The 14,612-nt window shown below is 41.9% G+C and overlaps 1 protein-coding gene across 4 annotated transcripts in view; it reads left to right on the forward strand.

The window, feature by feature from the left end:
* The window catches only part of KIF16B (kinesin family member 16B), a 306,716-nt gene that overhangs the window by 123,916 nt on the left and 168,188 nt on the right, over positions 1-14,612 (forward strand). For all 4 annotated transcript variants that reach the window (XM_040637964.1, XM_040637962.1, XM_040637963.1 and 1 more), the window contains exons 13-15: positions 11,551-11,670; positions 12,561-12,612; positions 14,231-14,368. In XM_040637964.1, the coding sequence (XP_040493898.1) occupies positions 11,551-11,670; positions 12,561-12,612; positions 14,231-14,368 (310 nt within the window). The remainder of the gene's footprint in view (positions 1-11,550; positions 11,671-12,560; positions 12,613-14,230; positions 14,369-14,612) is intronic.

Consider the following 14,612-nt stretch of genomic DNA (forward strand, 5'->3'; position numbering starts at 1 on the left):
ACTCACCATCAACTGTGATCCAGAAGCAGATGGTCCTTCTTCTGACGTATTGTCAGAAGGTCAGTAGCAGCCTGCCATTACGTCACAGTGTCTACGTCACTCACCACACTCCATCTCATCACATAGGCATTTTATCATCTCACATCATCCCAGAAGTGTGAATGCAATACAATAAACTATTTTGAGAAAGCCCACATTCATATAGCTTTTACTACAGTATGTTGTTACAATTGTTCTGTTTTATTATTATTGTTAACTCTTACCATGCCTATTTCATAAATTAAACTTTGTCACGGTTACAGGTATATAGGGAAAAACATAGTATACTAGTAGGGTTCAGTACTATCTGTGGTTTCAGGCATCCACTGGGGGTCTTGGAACGTATGCCCCGTGGATGAGGGGTGACTACTGTACATCGCCCAAAGGAGGAAAGCAACCTCTGTTACTCACGATGTTGATACAGAGGCACGTCAGTTTTTCTGTGGCACTGTGTGCTATTTACGTGCATGCTGTGCTGAGTTATTAAATGGAACTCTGGAGGAAGGACCTGGAACACATGACTAAACACTCAAGCCCGTCAGTGTCCAGCTTGGGCCAGTGGAGTTGAATTTTGCTACAACTCTGAAAGTCTGTGCAAATTCCTTGTGGGCAAGAATTATTGGAGTAAATATTACTTGGAATAACTGTCCATATACCAAGACCTTGAAATTTTGGGGTTAAACAGACATGCTAGTTGTGAATTTCAGGGTTTTTGTTTGCATTTTTTGGATAATACTAATTATTTTTGCTAGTGGATGATAGCAAAGATATGGATGTTAACGGTAATAGCCACTATCTGTAATACTGATAAGTAGAGATAGGTAAGTCTCTTTAAAGATTAACACATTGATACATAGATATGGCTATTATATGTTTCTATAATAGATATATCTTTACATATAACATACGGTTACATATAACACTGAGGTAGATCCAAATCTAGAGACAACAAAGTAGAGGTATAGATAACATATAAAGGGGTGTCTGTTCTACTCATTTACCCCCAGCATAGACTAATACCCAAGTAGTGCTTCATGAAATCTTAGTTGAATGAGTTGCAGAAGCAGCTAAGTGGAGTGTGAGGGTTACAGGTTGATAGACTCTAGCACTTGATAAATCCTCAAAGTGCACCCAGAGCAGAAGTGTCAGTCATATAGGGGAATATAGAAAATTATGGCACAATCCTGGATATGAAATACCTGGGAGCTTAAAAAAATACCCATGTTTGGGCCCTGCCCCTGAGATGCTCATTTGAAGGGACCAGTACAGGGCTCAGATATGGTACTTTTTAAAAACTCCTTGGGTGATCTGCTGGTCCAGCAGGAGAAACAACGATATGCAGATGTTAATGTCGCTAGTCTGTATTTGACAGAGATCTGTGTGATTCGTCTGGTTAACTGTGGTCAGTGCAGGGGAAGGGTCCACTGTGGACCTGAGTAGGCTGTAAATGTTTTCCAGGTGAGGGGTGAGATGGGTAAGAGTTAGATAAAGGAAGGGACTGCAGGGCTCTCCCGAGCAGACATTACCAAGCAAAGGCTGGGGGGTGGGTATGAGCGTGACATTTTCTGTGGGTACGAAATAAGAGTAAGCCAGCTTTCCAAGACCAAAGCTTAAGGCAGATGTCAGAGTGAAGCTTTCTAGGTTACAGCATGCCACTTAACGTGACCGTTTCACTTAGCTTTCTAACCAGTGTTCAAGTTTGTATTATAGGAAATGCCCTCGTGGAACCTTCTAATGAACCCTCCTGAGTATTTTGGTCTTCCATTTAGGTCAAATATACTAAAGTACTTGTGATCATAAGATCCTGCTCTACTTAAAAAGTCTCGTTAAATATTAATGTGGGGAAATTTGCTCTTGCATATTTTCACACGTAATTTCTTTAACTGGTATTATGCATTTTGCATAATTTAAATACCAACATCTGGGTGATTTGCTCAGCCAGCAGAGGACTGTTTCATCAGAAAGATCTACACAGCATCGTCTCTGAACTGCCTGCCAAGAGTTAGCTGTTTGGCGTTTAAATAAAGAATGTTTTCTGCAGTGGGAAGTGTAGTGGAAATTGAACTGCCCCAAGAGTTTCTGTTCATTAAAAGCACAATATTAATTCTATTTACTGTTAGGGGCTGACTGCCAATAATGCCAGAAAGTTTAGGGTTGTTAGCACCATTGGGTAGGTGGTGGCCAGATTCTTCTCTTCCTGTTTCTGGCCTGGTGAGTCTGGGACTGTTCGCCATCTGTTCTAAATGTGTTTCTTTTGACTACAGGTACTTTAATGTGGATTGTCTCAAAGTCCTGTAAGAAGCAAGGCTTCGGCATTCCTACCTTAACTTTTATGATGTAATAGATGCCAGCCTGCTATCAACATCATGATGTTAGGTAGAGATGTGTTGCACACCTCTTAAATCATTTATGATGATAATCTTTTAAAATCAGACCTTCACATTTAAGCAAGAATCCCTTATAAGCTTGAGTTATTCTGGACATTTTTTTTTTTTTGCAGATTTTTATATATCTTTTCATTGAATTTTAAAGACAATTTTATGAGGATTATTATCCCCATTTGACATGTGAGAAAACCAAAGGCTTAATATCCTAGATGAGTGGTTTTCAAAATAGTGACTATGTACTTTTTTTTTTTTTTTTTCTGGCCAGCTTTTGATGTTCAAGAGCTTCTTTTGCCTAGCAAGGAGCATAAAAAAAGGACTGATCAGAGACAGTCTCAGCCCCAGGATCAGAGATATGATACTGTTAAGTAGTTAGGCTCTCATGGATCCCATCCTGATCTCTTTCTCTGGGCCTGACTTGTTGTCCTAGACCCAGTGTTGCTTTCTGGAGAGGCAGACACACAATAAATGTAATTTTGGGAGCCTTGAGTACTCTGAAAATAGTAAGCCAGGTAGAGTGATAGAATATGTGCCTGGTGTTAGGGGAATGGGGTTGAATAGGGCATAAGCTTTATCTGAGTGAGGACCTTCTTCACCTGACTCACTGGTGTCTTTGATTTTGAGAGAGCAGGCAGCATGTGTGATAAGAGCTGATTGACAAGAAGGGGGCAAGCCACAAAGATGTCAGGGGAGAACTTCCCAGGCAGAGGGAACAGCATGTGCAGAGGCCCTGCAGTGGGAATGAAGAGGCCATTATGGCTGGAGCATTGGGAGTCAAGTGGGGATTGGAGGGGGATGTGGTTGGACAGGTGCATAGGGGCCAGATGAAGTGAGATGTGGGGGGTTGTTTTATTCTAAATGCATGGGAAACCATTGTAGGGTTTTATGCATGACTTCTTGAAGTTTCGAAAAGGTGACTCTGGCTGTCATATACAGAATAGATTGTAGGGTGGCAAGAGAGGAAACGGAAGAACCAATTGGGGGATGTCAGAGACTCCAGGTAAGATATGGTGGTAGCCAGACCTGGTCAGTAGTAGCAGTGGAGTTGGAAAATTGTGAATGATTCAGACTTTGTCGTGCAGGTAGAGCTGATGGACCAGCGATGGTCTAGCTAGGGGATTTGAGGCAAAGAGAAGGACCAAGGGTAGCTTCTAACTTGACCCACTTGATTCTTCCCTTTTTTCAAGCTACAGATTCCTAATTCTGCCTTCCCACCTGAACCTCCTCCTTCCTGGAGCTTCATTCTGATTGGGGCTGATTGCCAGTCCTTCCTTGATTCTAGTCTGTGATATGTGCCAGACTTTTTCAGTTATGGTAGATTTCCAGTCCCTCATTAACTTCTACAGACTGTTCTTTCTCGTGCATGTGTGTGTGTGTGAGAGAGAGAGAGAGAGAGAGAGAGAGAGAATCAGATTTTGATTCAACATAATTAGTAGAGCTCTCACAAGAGGGATTACATGTTACTGACAGCTTTGTAGGGTCATAGAACATGCTGTTAGCCAGCAAATATTATTTTTAGTTACTTCTCTCTCACATGTTCTCTGGGAACACAGCAAAAGTAAAAGGTTATTTCCTGGAGGAATGTGAAGATTCTTTCCCCTTTTCAACAGATCTTACTCAGGCTGCATGAACAAAGAGTGAAGGAAGACAGGATGATAGTTGAGGCAGTTGACAAGTACAGCTTCACTGATTTCCTGGTAATCTTGGCAGCTGTTTGCTTTCTCTTTTAGATGGACAGATTTCTTTCTAGGTGTGGAAGAATGTATAAGAAATAGTAGCTTCTGGGTGAATGTCAGCTTGTGGTGTACTTTCAGGATTTCAGAACTAATTAATTTGTGTTGCCAATGACTGTTTATCATTTTTACATTATACCAGAAACATGTAAATTACTTGAGAACACTTGCCAGTCAAATTGGTGAGTGATTTTTAACAAGTCACCAGTATCCGCTTGCTGAGCTCTCTGCAGAGTCTTACTAGTAAATGTCAGATTTATTTTTTCCTGGCAATAAAAATCTTGGGAATATTTATCAGATTTTTGCAACTCTTGCAAACTCTTCAGTTTCCTTATTTCTCATTAAGAAGAATATGTAAAAGAGTTGAGAAGATGTCTTAAGGTCAGTCCATCTAAATGGACTGTCCCGGAGTGTGTCTGCCTCTACAGTGTCACCCAAGCTGTCCCTTCCTTTCTAATCCTGCTTCCCTTTTTCCTCTCTTCCTGCACATCTTTGCCAGATTCATCTTCTGAAGAATCAACTAGTTGCTGTTTTCAAAATTCCCAATGGCTTCCCAGTTTCTGAATCAAATAATGACCCATCTGCCTGGCTTTCCAGTCCATTTTTTTCCAGGTTTAGCTGTTAAACTGGATTTCCAGGGTCCCTTGTGTAGATACCCATGTTTTCTGCTTCTGTGTCTTTACTCAAGAAGTCCCCCAAACCTGGATTACCTCTTATTTTCTTCCTTTTTGTAGCCTGCTGAAATCCTAGTCTTTAAAGAGGCATTTGGAGATGACATCACAATTTCAAAGATATGAGGAAATAATAAAAAGCAAAGCAAGTATTCCATGCTGTAGCAGAAATGCTGCGTGATTCACTAATAGGAAGCAGATGACAAAGTCATGAGCTGGCTGCCAAGGAAAAGGGAAGGTTATGACAGAGTGTGTTCCTAAGCCTGCACATCAGAAGCTGAATCAGTGAGGGTTCTGAAAACCCTCCCTGAAACCCTCCAACCTGGGGAGATAGAAACTGATTTTCCTGTTCTTATTTGAGGGACCATAGAAATGGCTGACAGTGACTGGGAGGATGTGAAGAGCAGAGCTGATTCTCTTTGTAAGTGAAGTCCTGGTGGAACAATGAGTCTGAGAGCAGTCTTCCCTGTAGGAGTGGGATCTCTCCTCAAGTGGGAGGAAGAAGCTTATTAGAGGATATTTCACGACCTTTGTTGAGAGAGGGCAGAGCCCCGGCATTCAGACAGAGCCTTTAGGGTGTTTCAGTTGAGATGTGGCTGTCTGTCATTACATCCGGCCAGAGGAAAGTGGATAGAATGCAGACTACTTAGTCTTTGAACTGGACAAGATCACAGGTATGGTGGGACAAGAGTCATGTGTGAGCATACAGAATTTCTGGATACCTAAGCATACTCAAGATGTAAGATAAAAGTAGGGTAATTATATAAACCTGATTGTGGTGAAGGATGGGTAGACAGATGGACAGACAGACAAAAAGGAAAGAAAAAAAGGAAGATAGCATGCAAAAGACAAAGGTCCAGATCTAGATGAAAACATACCTCAAGGCATAGAAGGGAATTCTTTACAATTGTTCGTTCCGTGGATCAAGTTAGTGAGACATGTGAAGTCAATAGACAAAACAAGATGATAATAAAAAGCAGAATGAGGTGGGGGAAGATAAAAGGGAGATTGCAGACCTAGAGAAAGATTTTGAGGTCCAAAACAACATCTAGTGAAGGACTAATAAATAAAATTAGAAACACCAAGGGAAGGAATAGATGCCATTGAAATCAAATTACTAAAAGAATAAAGTCTTAATAATCTCAGTGAACACAAATGAAATAATCAAGATATTAAGTACTCAGAAGCTAAAAGATAAAGAAGACAAAGACAGTGTAATATAAGGATAATTGGTATCCCTGAAGTAGACAGTCAGCAAATGAAACTAAATGCAGTAGAAAATAAGGCAATTTTCCTGAAATGAAAAAATAAACAAAAGAACTGGGTCTGCAGATTAGTATTGGATTCCAAGAAAATTTGGAGTACGGAAGGTTCAATACTGAGATCTATCCTCATTAAGCTATTGAGTTTCAGAGATAAAGGAAAAGTTCTTCAGACCCCCTGGGCAGAAAACCAGATTGTCTGCCATGGACTAAAAGTCAGTCTACTTCCTATTTCCTTAGAGCCGCATTCAGTTCTGAAGATAGTGGAGCCATGTCTTCCGTGTTCTGAGGGAAAGGAGGTATGACCTGACTGTGGCGCAAATTGGCAACAGCTAAGATGTCGTTCAGGTGTGAGGGCAGGAGGCAGATATTTCCAAACCCGTACAAACTCGACTAACGGTGCTTAAAATCAAAACACATATGAAAGATATATATACGCGCTGCTCTTGAACCTCTAAATATGCTTTATGACGTTTTAACTTAGAAGGACATTTTAGGAAATATCTCTTGCAGTGAAGAAACATTTGGTTGGAATTCAACAAAGACTTCAATTTCTTTTCCTTTTATTAAATTCACATAAAATCACATGCAGTTTTTTTAAATGAAAAAATAGCTTTGCTAGTGGATCATTTTGTTTTTTATAAAAGTTTTCCTGTCTGCCTGACTTCCTCCCTCCCTCTTCACACCCACAGTGGGCATGTGCTCTAGGGGGACCATGCCATTACCTCTCATCTTCTGCTACGTATTGTAGTCAAGGTGGCAGAAATTAAGTGCACTTTATACGTGAGGCAACTCTATAGAATTCCGCTAGTTAGTGAAACACGTAAGTCTGCATAGACTACATTTCCACGAAAAGATTCTGACATTTAATTTTTGACTGTCAAAAAAAACATTCTGCTTAAAATCACTTCCTCCCTACCATGCCAGATAATCAGCACTTACTGAGTGACTACTATTTGCCCTGTGCAGCTGCGTTCACCTCACATAACAGGCAGTATGAGGAAACACAGTTTCTACTCTTGGGGAGCTCTTCATATAGGTGGGGCAAACACAGTACCAGTTTTCCCAGTATTTCCCAAGTAAGATCCAGCTCTCAGGTAGGCTTCTCAAAAGGGAAAAATTGGTTTTTGTTGGTGATAAGTTTTTGTGTTGTTTTTCACTTATTCATTTATTCAGGAAAATTGTTGACTTTTGTCAGAAAGTGTTAGATACTGAGGATACGGTTGTGATTAAAAGAGTAGAATCTCTGCTCGATCTGATAACCAGGTATGATGGTTACATAGGGCGCTCCCGGTGAGCCAAGCCCTTGTATGGTCTTCTCCCCTGGAATCTGGCAGCCCTGCGTGCAACTCACCTGAATCACTGGAATGTGCCAGAAGTGATACAGGGAGCGTCTCCGCACTGGACACATGTTGTAAGTTCAGAGACTCAAGAAAAACATATTGAACATATTATTTACAAATGTCATGAACGTAATGTTTAAGCTGATGCTGTGTTTTGACACCTTTAGTCAGGCCGTAGTTTCCTTTTTATACAGATATTGACTTGCCAAAAGCTTTGTTTCAATACAAAAAGTATGTGCAGCTATATATGTATTTTAGTACTTTCTTTGGGACCCAGTGTACCTAGAGTTGGTGGAGGGATGGCCAACTCTATGTTAAATATTCCATCTTATCAAAGAGGTGTTTCATAAATTATGTATAACAGTAGATGCCTCTCAATAAATGTTTTATACGTGGTAGATATTTTTGTGTGAAATTACTTTTTCACTTGAGCAATGATTTAAACCCTGGTTTTTAGTTTTATGAAGTGACACTTTTATAATATTGTGTAGTGAATGCAGCTTGAATGTCATAGAGCTTTAGAGCAGCGTTAATCATAAATTCATCTGCCCCCACTCCTGGAAAACTTTCTCTTAATTCAGGGTTTACCCATTCAGCATTTGGAAGTGTGTGTGAGAACATGCTGGTGTGTGGGGGGAGGAAGGGCACGTGTGGGGACAAATAATGCTTTTGGCCTAATGGCTCCAAAGTTATGAATTTCAAGTGATTTTCAAAATCTATGAGACTTATTTCAAGGAAGGTGGAAAAAACCTGTTTTTCAGTGATTTAAAAAAAAAAGAGTATGAAACTAAACTGGGATGTAGTTCAAAACGATTTTTCTAGTTTCAGTGGGAGCTATTAGAATTTAAAATATTGCCTTTTTCTTGGGTTATTGTCCACTTTTATCCAAAAAGAAAATACATGTGTCTCTGGACTTATGAGAACTGTCACTGTCCTTTTCACATAGACCTAGAGGCCTGGAACATTCTTTGGCATGCGGCCACCTACCATGCGTGCAGTGCTGTCACAGTTCAGAGCCACCAGACCTTCCAGTGAGGACATTGTTTTATGAAATGGAACCGTGTGATTAAATTCTTCACGCTAATATATATCTTAAAAGCACATACTTTCCACTTCTGCTTGAATTCTACAGGCAGGAGGAAAAGGACAAATTCTCCCAATACCTGAGAGGCAGGAGTAGAGGCTGGTTTATTTAGAGTACTCGTTTAGCTAAGATTTGCGAGGGCCTTGGTATAGTAAATCAGGATTACTGAAGTCTCCGACCTGGAAGCCTGAGGTTCTGAGCCCTGGAATGGGAGCCTGGCTGATAAGAGGAGTAATTGAAGAGCAATGACACGCTTCATTTCCTTTTCTTGAATCTAAGTTATGCATTGGTCATTTTCTCTGCGTATGTATTTAATGGTTGTTAAATTAAATTGCTTTCTTTCAAGTGGTGATTTTTATTTTTAAAATTTTTTTTGGCGTTTCATTCCATCACCCTCTTGCATGACTGCAGCTCTGCGGGGTGTGTTTGAGACTCAGATGTCTGCAGATATGAAGGCCCAGAGGGACTTCTCTCTTTCTATTGCCCTTCCCCTGAACCTCTTAGGAGCTCCCTTGTCTGCAAGGTTGTGAAGTTGTGAGTCCTTCACCTAAAGGATAGCATTGTTTTAATATTTAAGTGACACAATGCATTGATTCATTCCAGGAACGTAAGGCACACTGATTGTGTGTCAGGCAGTCCTCACATTGGGGATCTAGAGCTGTGCCCTGGTCACCGTGTCCGTTATAGGGGTTGCGGGGCGGGGGGGAGATTTGCTAGGAGTGTCTCTACCCAGAGCCTGGTTAGTAGCTTGGAACTTGTTTCCCTGTTGCTCACGTCATACCTAGAATCACAGAGCATATACGGTCGTGCTGTTGGATCTGACTTAGTCTGAACTCAGCACAGCCCAACCTGAAGGCTGGAATTTTCACCTTCAGCCTTTGGGAATTTATCTCAGATTTGTCTGGAAGCCTGATTTTAGAGCTCTTTTGTCTTGGTACAGATGGGCCTGAAGTTAAGACAAAGGCAGTCCTTTGACCTGTGCTGTTGACCCTCTTTCCTGCTTTTCTCTGAACTTCAAATATCTGCCCACTCATTTCATTCATTTTATAAATATTGAGCAGTTACTATGTGTCAGACATGAAATTAGGCACTGGGTTGCATTCTAATCTAGATGAATTAATAAGCTTACATATAATGTCATATAGTGGTAATTGCTAAGGAGGAAAGTGAATCAGGATAAAGGAGTTTGGTGATTACTGTTTTGTATGGGTGATGGGGAAGGTGGCTTTTGAGTAGAGACCTGAGGAATTGAGGACTGTATTTGTGTGTGTGTGTGTGTGTGTGTGTGTGTGTGTGTGTATGGTAATTCTTTTCAACTAGGGCTGATTTTGTTCCCCATGGGACGTTTGACAGTATCTGGAGACTTTATGGTTGTCACATCCTTGGGGAAGAGGTGGGGTGTTACTGGTATCTAGTGGGTATTTGAGCAGAGGAGCAGTCTGCCCTCACGGCCCTCTGGCTGCTGAGTAGATCATGTGCCACAGTGGGGCACCATGGGTCGTAGCCTCGATTATTGTGGGTTTCCTGGTGAAAGATGATGGTGGTTGGGGCTCAGGAGAAATGTGGTGCAGGTGTTTCGATGTCAGATTGGGGGCATAATCTGAAAGCAGAGCCAGCACTAAGCATGTAGGAATTACAGAAAGAAAGGCGCAGAGTATAGCCATGGTTTTTGGTCTGAACAACTAGAAGGAAGGTTGGCATTCACTGAGGTGGTATGGTGTGCAGGCTTGGGAGGCGGGGGAAGTTTCACATTGGTTTTTTGATGTATTCGCTTTGAGCTGCTCCTTTGGCATCCCCACAGAATACACTGAGGTAAGCGAGCGTATGCGTGCATGAGTGTGGCATCAAGGGAGAGGGCTGCCTGGAGATTTAGATTCAAGTCATCAGCATATGGATTGCAGGTGAAGTCCAGAGACAGGGCGTGGTCATCAAGAGAGTGACGGTGGGTCGGTCACTTGTGATGAAAGCCTGCATGGAGGGGGTTCAAGAGAAAGCAGGAGGGGAGGAATTGGAGAAACCACTAGTATAGGGAAGTCTTTGGAGATGATATTTTCCAAAGGGGCACAGAGAAATTGGTAGTAGCTGAAGGAGATGCAGGGCCAAGGGGGGTGGCTGTGGCGGGGGTTGGTGGTAGGAGATCTGTAGCACATTGGTATGTAGGTGGGAATGAGCTGGTAGGTAGGAGAAGTCACTGCAGGAGACAGAGGTGCAGGGGTCACTAATGCACAGGAAGGAGTTGCTTTGGGGAACATTCACAGTTTGACCATTGTAACTGGTGAGATGAGCCAGCAAATCACGAGACCTCTAGACATTCTATGAAATAAAGATCTGAAGAGAGAGAAAGATTACTTTGTATTCGGGTGGTCCTAGGACCTTTCCTAAGGAAGGTAAGGTTGAGCTTGGCTTCAAAGAGGTTGTATTCATCAGGCCATAAGTTTACTTCAACTTATGTTGAGTTTTTATATGTTTCTTTTTTTTTATTCTCTTTTATTTTATTATTTTTTTAATGTTTTTTAAAATTATATTACGTTAGTCACCATACAGTACATCCCTGGTTTCTGATGTAAAGTTCGATGATTCATTAGTTGCGTATAACACCCAGTGCACCATGCAATATGTGCCCTCCTTACTACCCATCACCAGCCTATCCCATTCCCCCACCCCCCTCTCCTCCGAAGCCCTCAGTTTGTTTCTCAGAGTCCATAGTCTCTCATGTTTCATTCCCCCTTCTGATTACTCCCCTTTCTTTATCCCTTTCTTCCCCTACTGATCTTCCTAGTTCTTATGTTCCATAGATGAGAGAAATCATATGATAATTGTCTTTCTCTGCTTGACTTATTTCACTTAGCATTATGTTTCAAGTTCACTTTGCCTGCCATATGCCAGGATTCCAACATGAAGGTTTTCCATTTTTCTTGCAGATTTTTTGGATGAGAAATAAAATAGTGCTCATTTTAACACTCAAAAGAACACCTAATAAGAAGTTGTCTTTCCTCTGAGTAACCTGTTCCTTTTCTTTCCCTTCTAATTTCAGGAACAAACTCTAGCCCTTAGGAAAGAAGGGATTGGAGTTGTTTTGGATTCTGAACTGCCCCATTTGATTGGCATTGATGATGACCTTCTGAGTACTGGAATCATCTTATATCACTTGAAGGTAGAAACTGCTTAAGTGGAACATACAATTTTGTGTTCAGTTTCCTCTTCAGATACTAGCAAGGTTTATTTAATACTCTAGGTCTGTGAACACAGCTATTACATTAGAGAATACACCACAAATCTTTGAGCCCTTCGGGAATTTTCATCAGTTCACTGGTGTTCCGTGGAATTAGAGTTCCCATGTTTATGGAGTTCTAAAGCTAAATGAAGATCCATTCACTTTGCCTTCCACTTTGTAGAATCAGTGAGAGGGAGGGAAGGAGCAAAAAGGCAGACAGACCAAGGAAGGAAAGTTACAACCACCTGGAACTGGGACTTGCTACATGTCATTTTCTGCTCCCTCGGGTTAATTATAAAGTGTCTCCTGCCTACGTTATTGGGCCTGGTCCCAAACAGGCTATTCGTGTCAAGAGAACAGAATTAACCACATTAGTATCAGTGGTTGCCTCTGTACCCTTGACTTAGTATCCTCTCTCTGATCCATGACTTAAAATGAGAATGGTATTGCGTTTGTGCTTTGCAGCCTCCCATAAACCACGTCTTTAGACATGAAGAACCCCTGGCCCCTAGAGGGGAAGCTCGCCAGAAGGGATCAGGAACAGCATTGGTGGGATTACTGGCCTGGACAGATTATTGGTGCATGCCCCAAATAGGAGGCAACCCACGATTGTGCCTTAAACCTCAGGAGTTGTGCAGCCCTTTCCTGGACAGAGTGGGACATGGTCACAGAGCCTCAGGGAACCCTCACTGCACGGAGGCTGTGGCCTGCCCAGGACACTCACTCTGCAGCCTGTAGGCCACCAGCGTGCTTGGGTTTAAATGAAAAATAGAGAAACAGACCACTCCTCATGTTCTTACTAATAAATCTTACTTGACTTTTCTTCCTAGGAAGGTCAGACATATGTTGGTAGAGAAGATGCTTCAACAGAACAAGATATTGGTGAGAATCTTTATAATTTCCTCTTCCCCGTGATTTTTAAAAATCATTTAATCTTCTTTTGAATGACTGACACTAAAGTGATTATTTAAAAAAAAAAAAAACCCTCTTCTCAAATACAATATTGATCAGTATATCCATTTTTATAATTTTGAACTCAATTCAAACGAATGACACAGAACAATTAATTTAGTGAATTAAGTGGAACTACGAATCCCCCCCCCCTTATATACATTCTGTATTCTGTCACAGCTTTCAAGAGTAATTTAAATTGCAGTGGGATAATGATGGAAATATGCCAACACACACAGATAAAGGCTATCAGATGCCTTAATGGAAAGGATGTAGACACTGAGCTGTACATTGATGACGGAGAGTAGGAATACACCCATGCACAGCCCGTGCACTTATGGGACTGTGACTTCTGGGCTTCCCGAAAGGCTTTGCTGAGGCACACAGATGACCCGTGATTCAACCTGGAGCAGGGGAAGGTCTTGCTAGGCTTTGAAAGCATTACTTAGGGACCACTGCAGTGGTGGTGGGTGGTGTATGTGTGTGTGTGACAAGGTGGGCACTGGCAGGGGACAAATTCTGTCCTCTCAGCTGTTTTTAGAATTGCTGGCAATGGACTTGCTCTCCTGCCAAGTGTAAGCTATTCATCAAGCCAAAGCTAGCGTAGTTCTACGCGTTGTACTCTTTGCTGCAAAACCAGCCCCTGGAAGTCCTCAGCTTCAGCTGTTCTTGAGGAGAACTAGGTGTCAGACCTCTTCTTCGGATCGTTAAGTTGTGTGTCTGACCTTTGGGGTTGCTGTAAATGATGGGTGGTAAGAACACATGTTGTCTGTGCACAGAGACGTTCAGTAGTGCAGTTCTGTGGGGAGCAGCGGGAGCTGTTAGATTCGTGCTTCTGAGAAGCTGGCCAAGAACTGTGCCTAAAATCGTGTAGGTTTATTTGACAGGCATTCATATGTGCCTGGCCACTCACCACGCAAGAGTAACTCGGATAGTCCTACAAGATTAGGTACCCTGGCAGCCACCTGCTCCCAGAGGTCAGTGGAGGTCCTGTGCTCTCAGATTTGGGACAGGCTGTGGCAGTGTGCATCCCAGCACAGCTTCTGGAGACTTCCTTGGGCCTCCCAAGATCCGTACCAGGCCAGGTCACCTTTGGTTTCGCTCCTGGAGTGCAGTGTCTGTAAGTGCGGAGGTTATAACAAGTCCTTGACCCACGGAGCTCTTTTGTTGCTTCTCTTTTACTGGGACCTTTGGGTGGCTGGTGGGGGAAATGTATTCAGCATCTGAGTGACACAATGGTATTCAATGAAAACAAATTACGCAACTATTTTCTCCCTGAAGCAGAGCTAAATTAGCATGCGAGAACTTCTTTCCTTATACAGGTGATGTCCAGACCCTTTGGGGTAACATTTGGAAGATACCTTCAGTTCTATCCGTTGATGCCACAAACTCTTGAAATTCACTTTTCTCACTGAACATAAATGTTCACTTCACAATATTTACGTGGAAGGGGAAGAGTATTCAATATGGAAAAATGCATAAAGGTTGGGAATCATTGCACTAGACAACAAAGAAAATACCATCTTTCTTTTATGTTTTTCCAACTCAGTTCTTCATGGCCTCGACTTGGAGAGCGAGCACTGCATCTTTGAAAATGTTGGGGGGACAGTGACTCTGATACCTCTGAGCGGGTCTCAGTGCTCTGTGAATGGTGTTCAGATCATGGAGGCTACACACCTAAATCAAGGTATCTAAGTTTTGGTTTTCAGAGTTCTTTGTGTCTGTCTTTGCTAGAGAACAAGTTGGCTAGGTAGTGGGCGCACTTGTGCATTTTAGAATTAATTGCTGAGTAGTTATAAAAATGAAGAACGTTTGCTTCATTATGCTGTTTTCAGTTTTGCTGGAGGACTTCTTTATAATTCCAGTGGTCTTGTTGAATTAAACATGTACATAGTTGTCTTAAAAGTTCCTGCTGTTGTGGAAATACGACT

This window comes from Ursus maritimus, unplaced genomic scaffold, assembly GCF_017311325.1.
Source record: "Ursus maritimus isolate PB19 unplaced genomic scaffold, ASM1731132v1 scaffold_22, whole genome shotgun sequence".
Classification (NCBI taxonomy): Eukaryota; Metazoa; Chordata; class Mammalia; order Carnivora; family Ursidae; genus Ursus; species Ursus maritimus.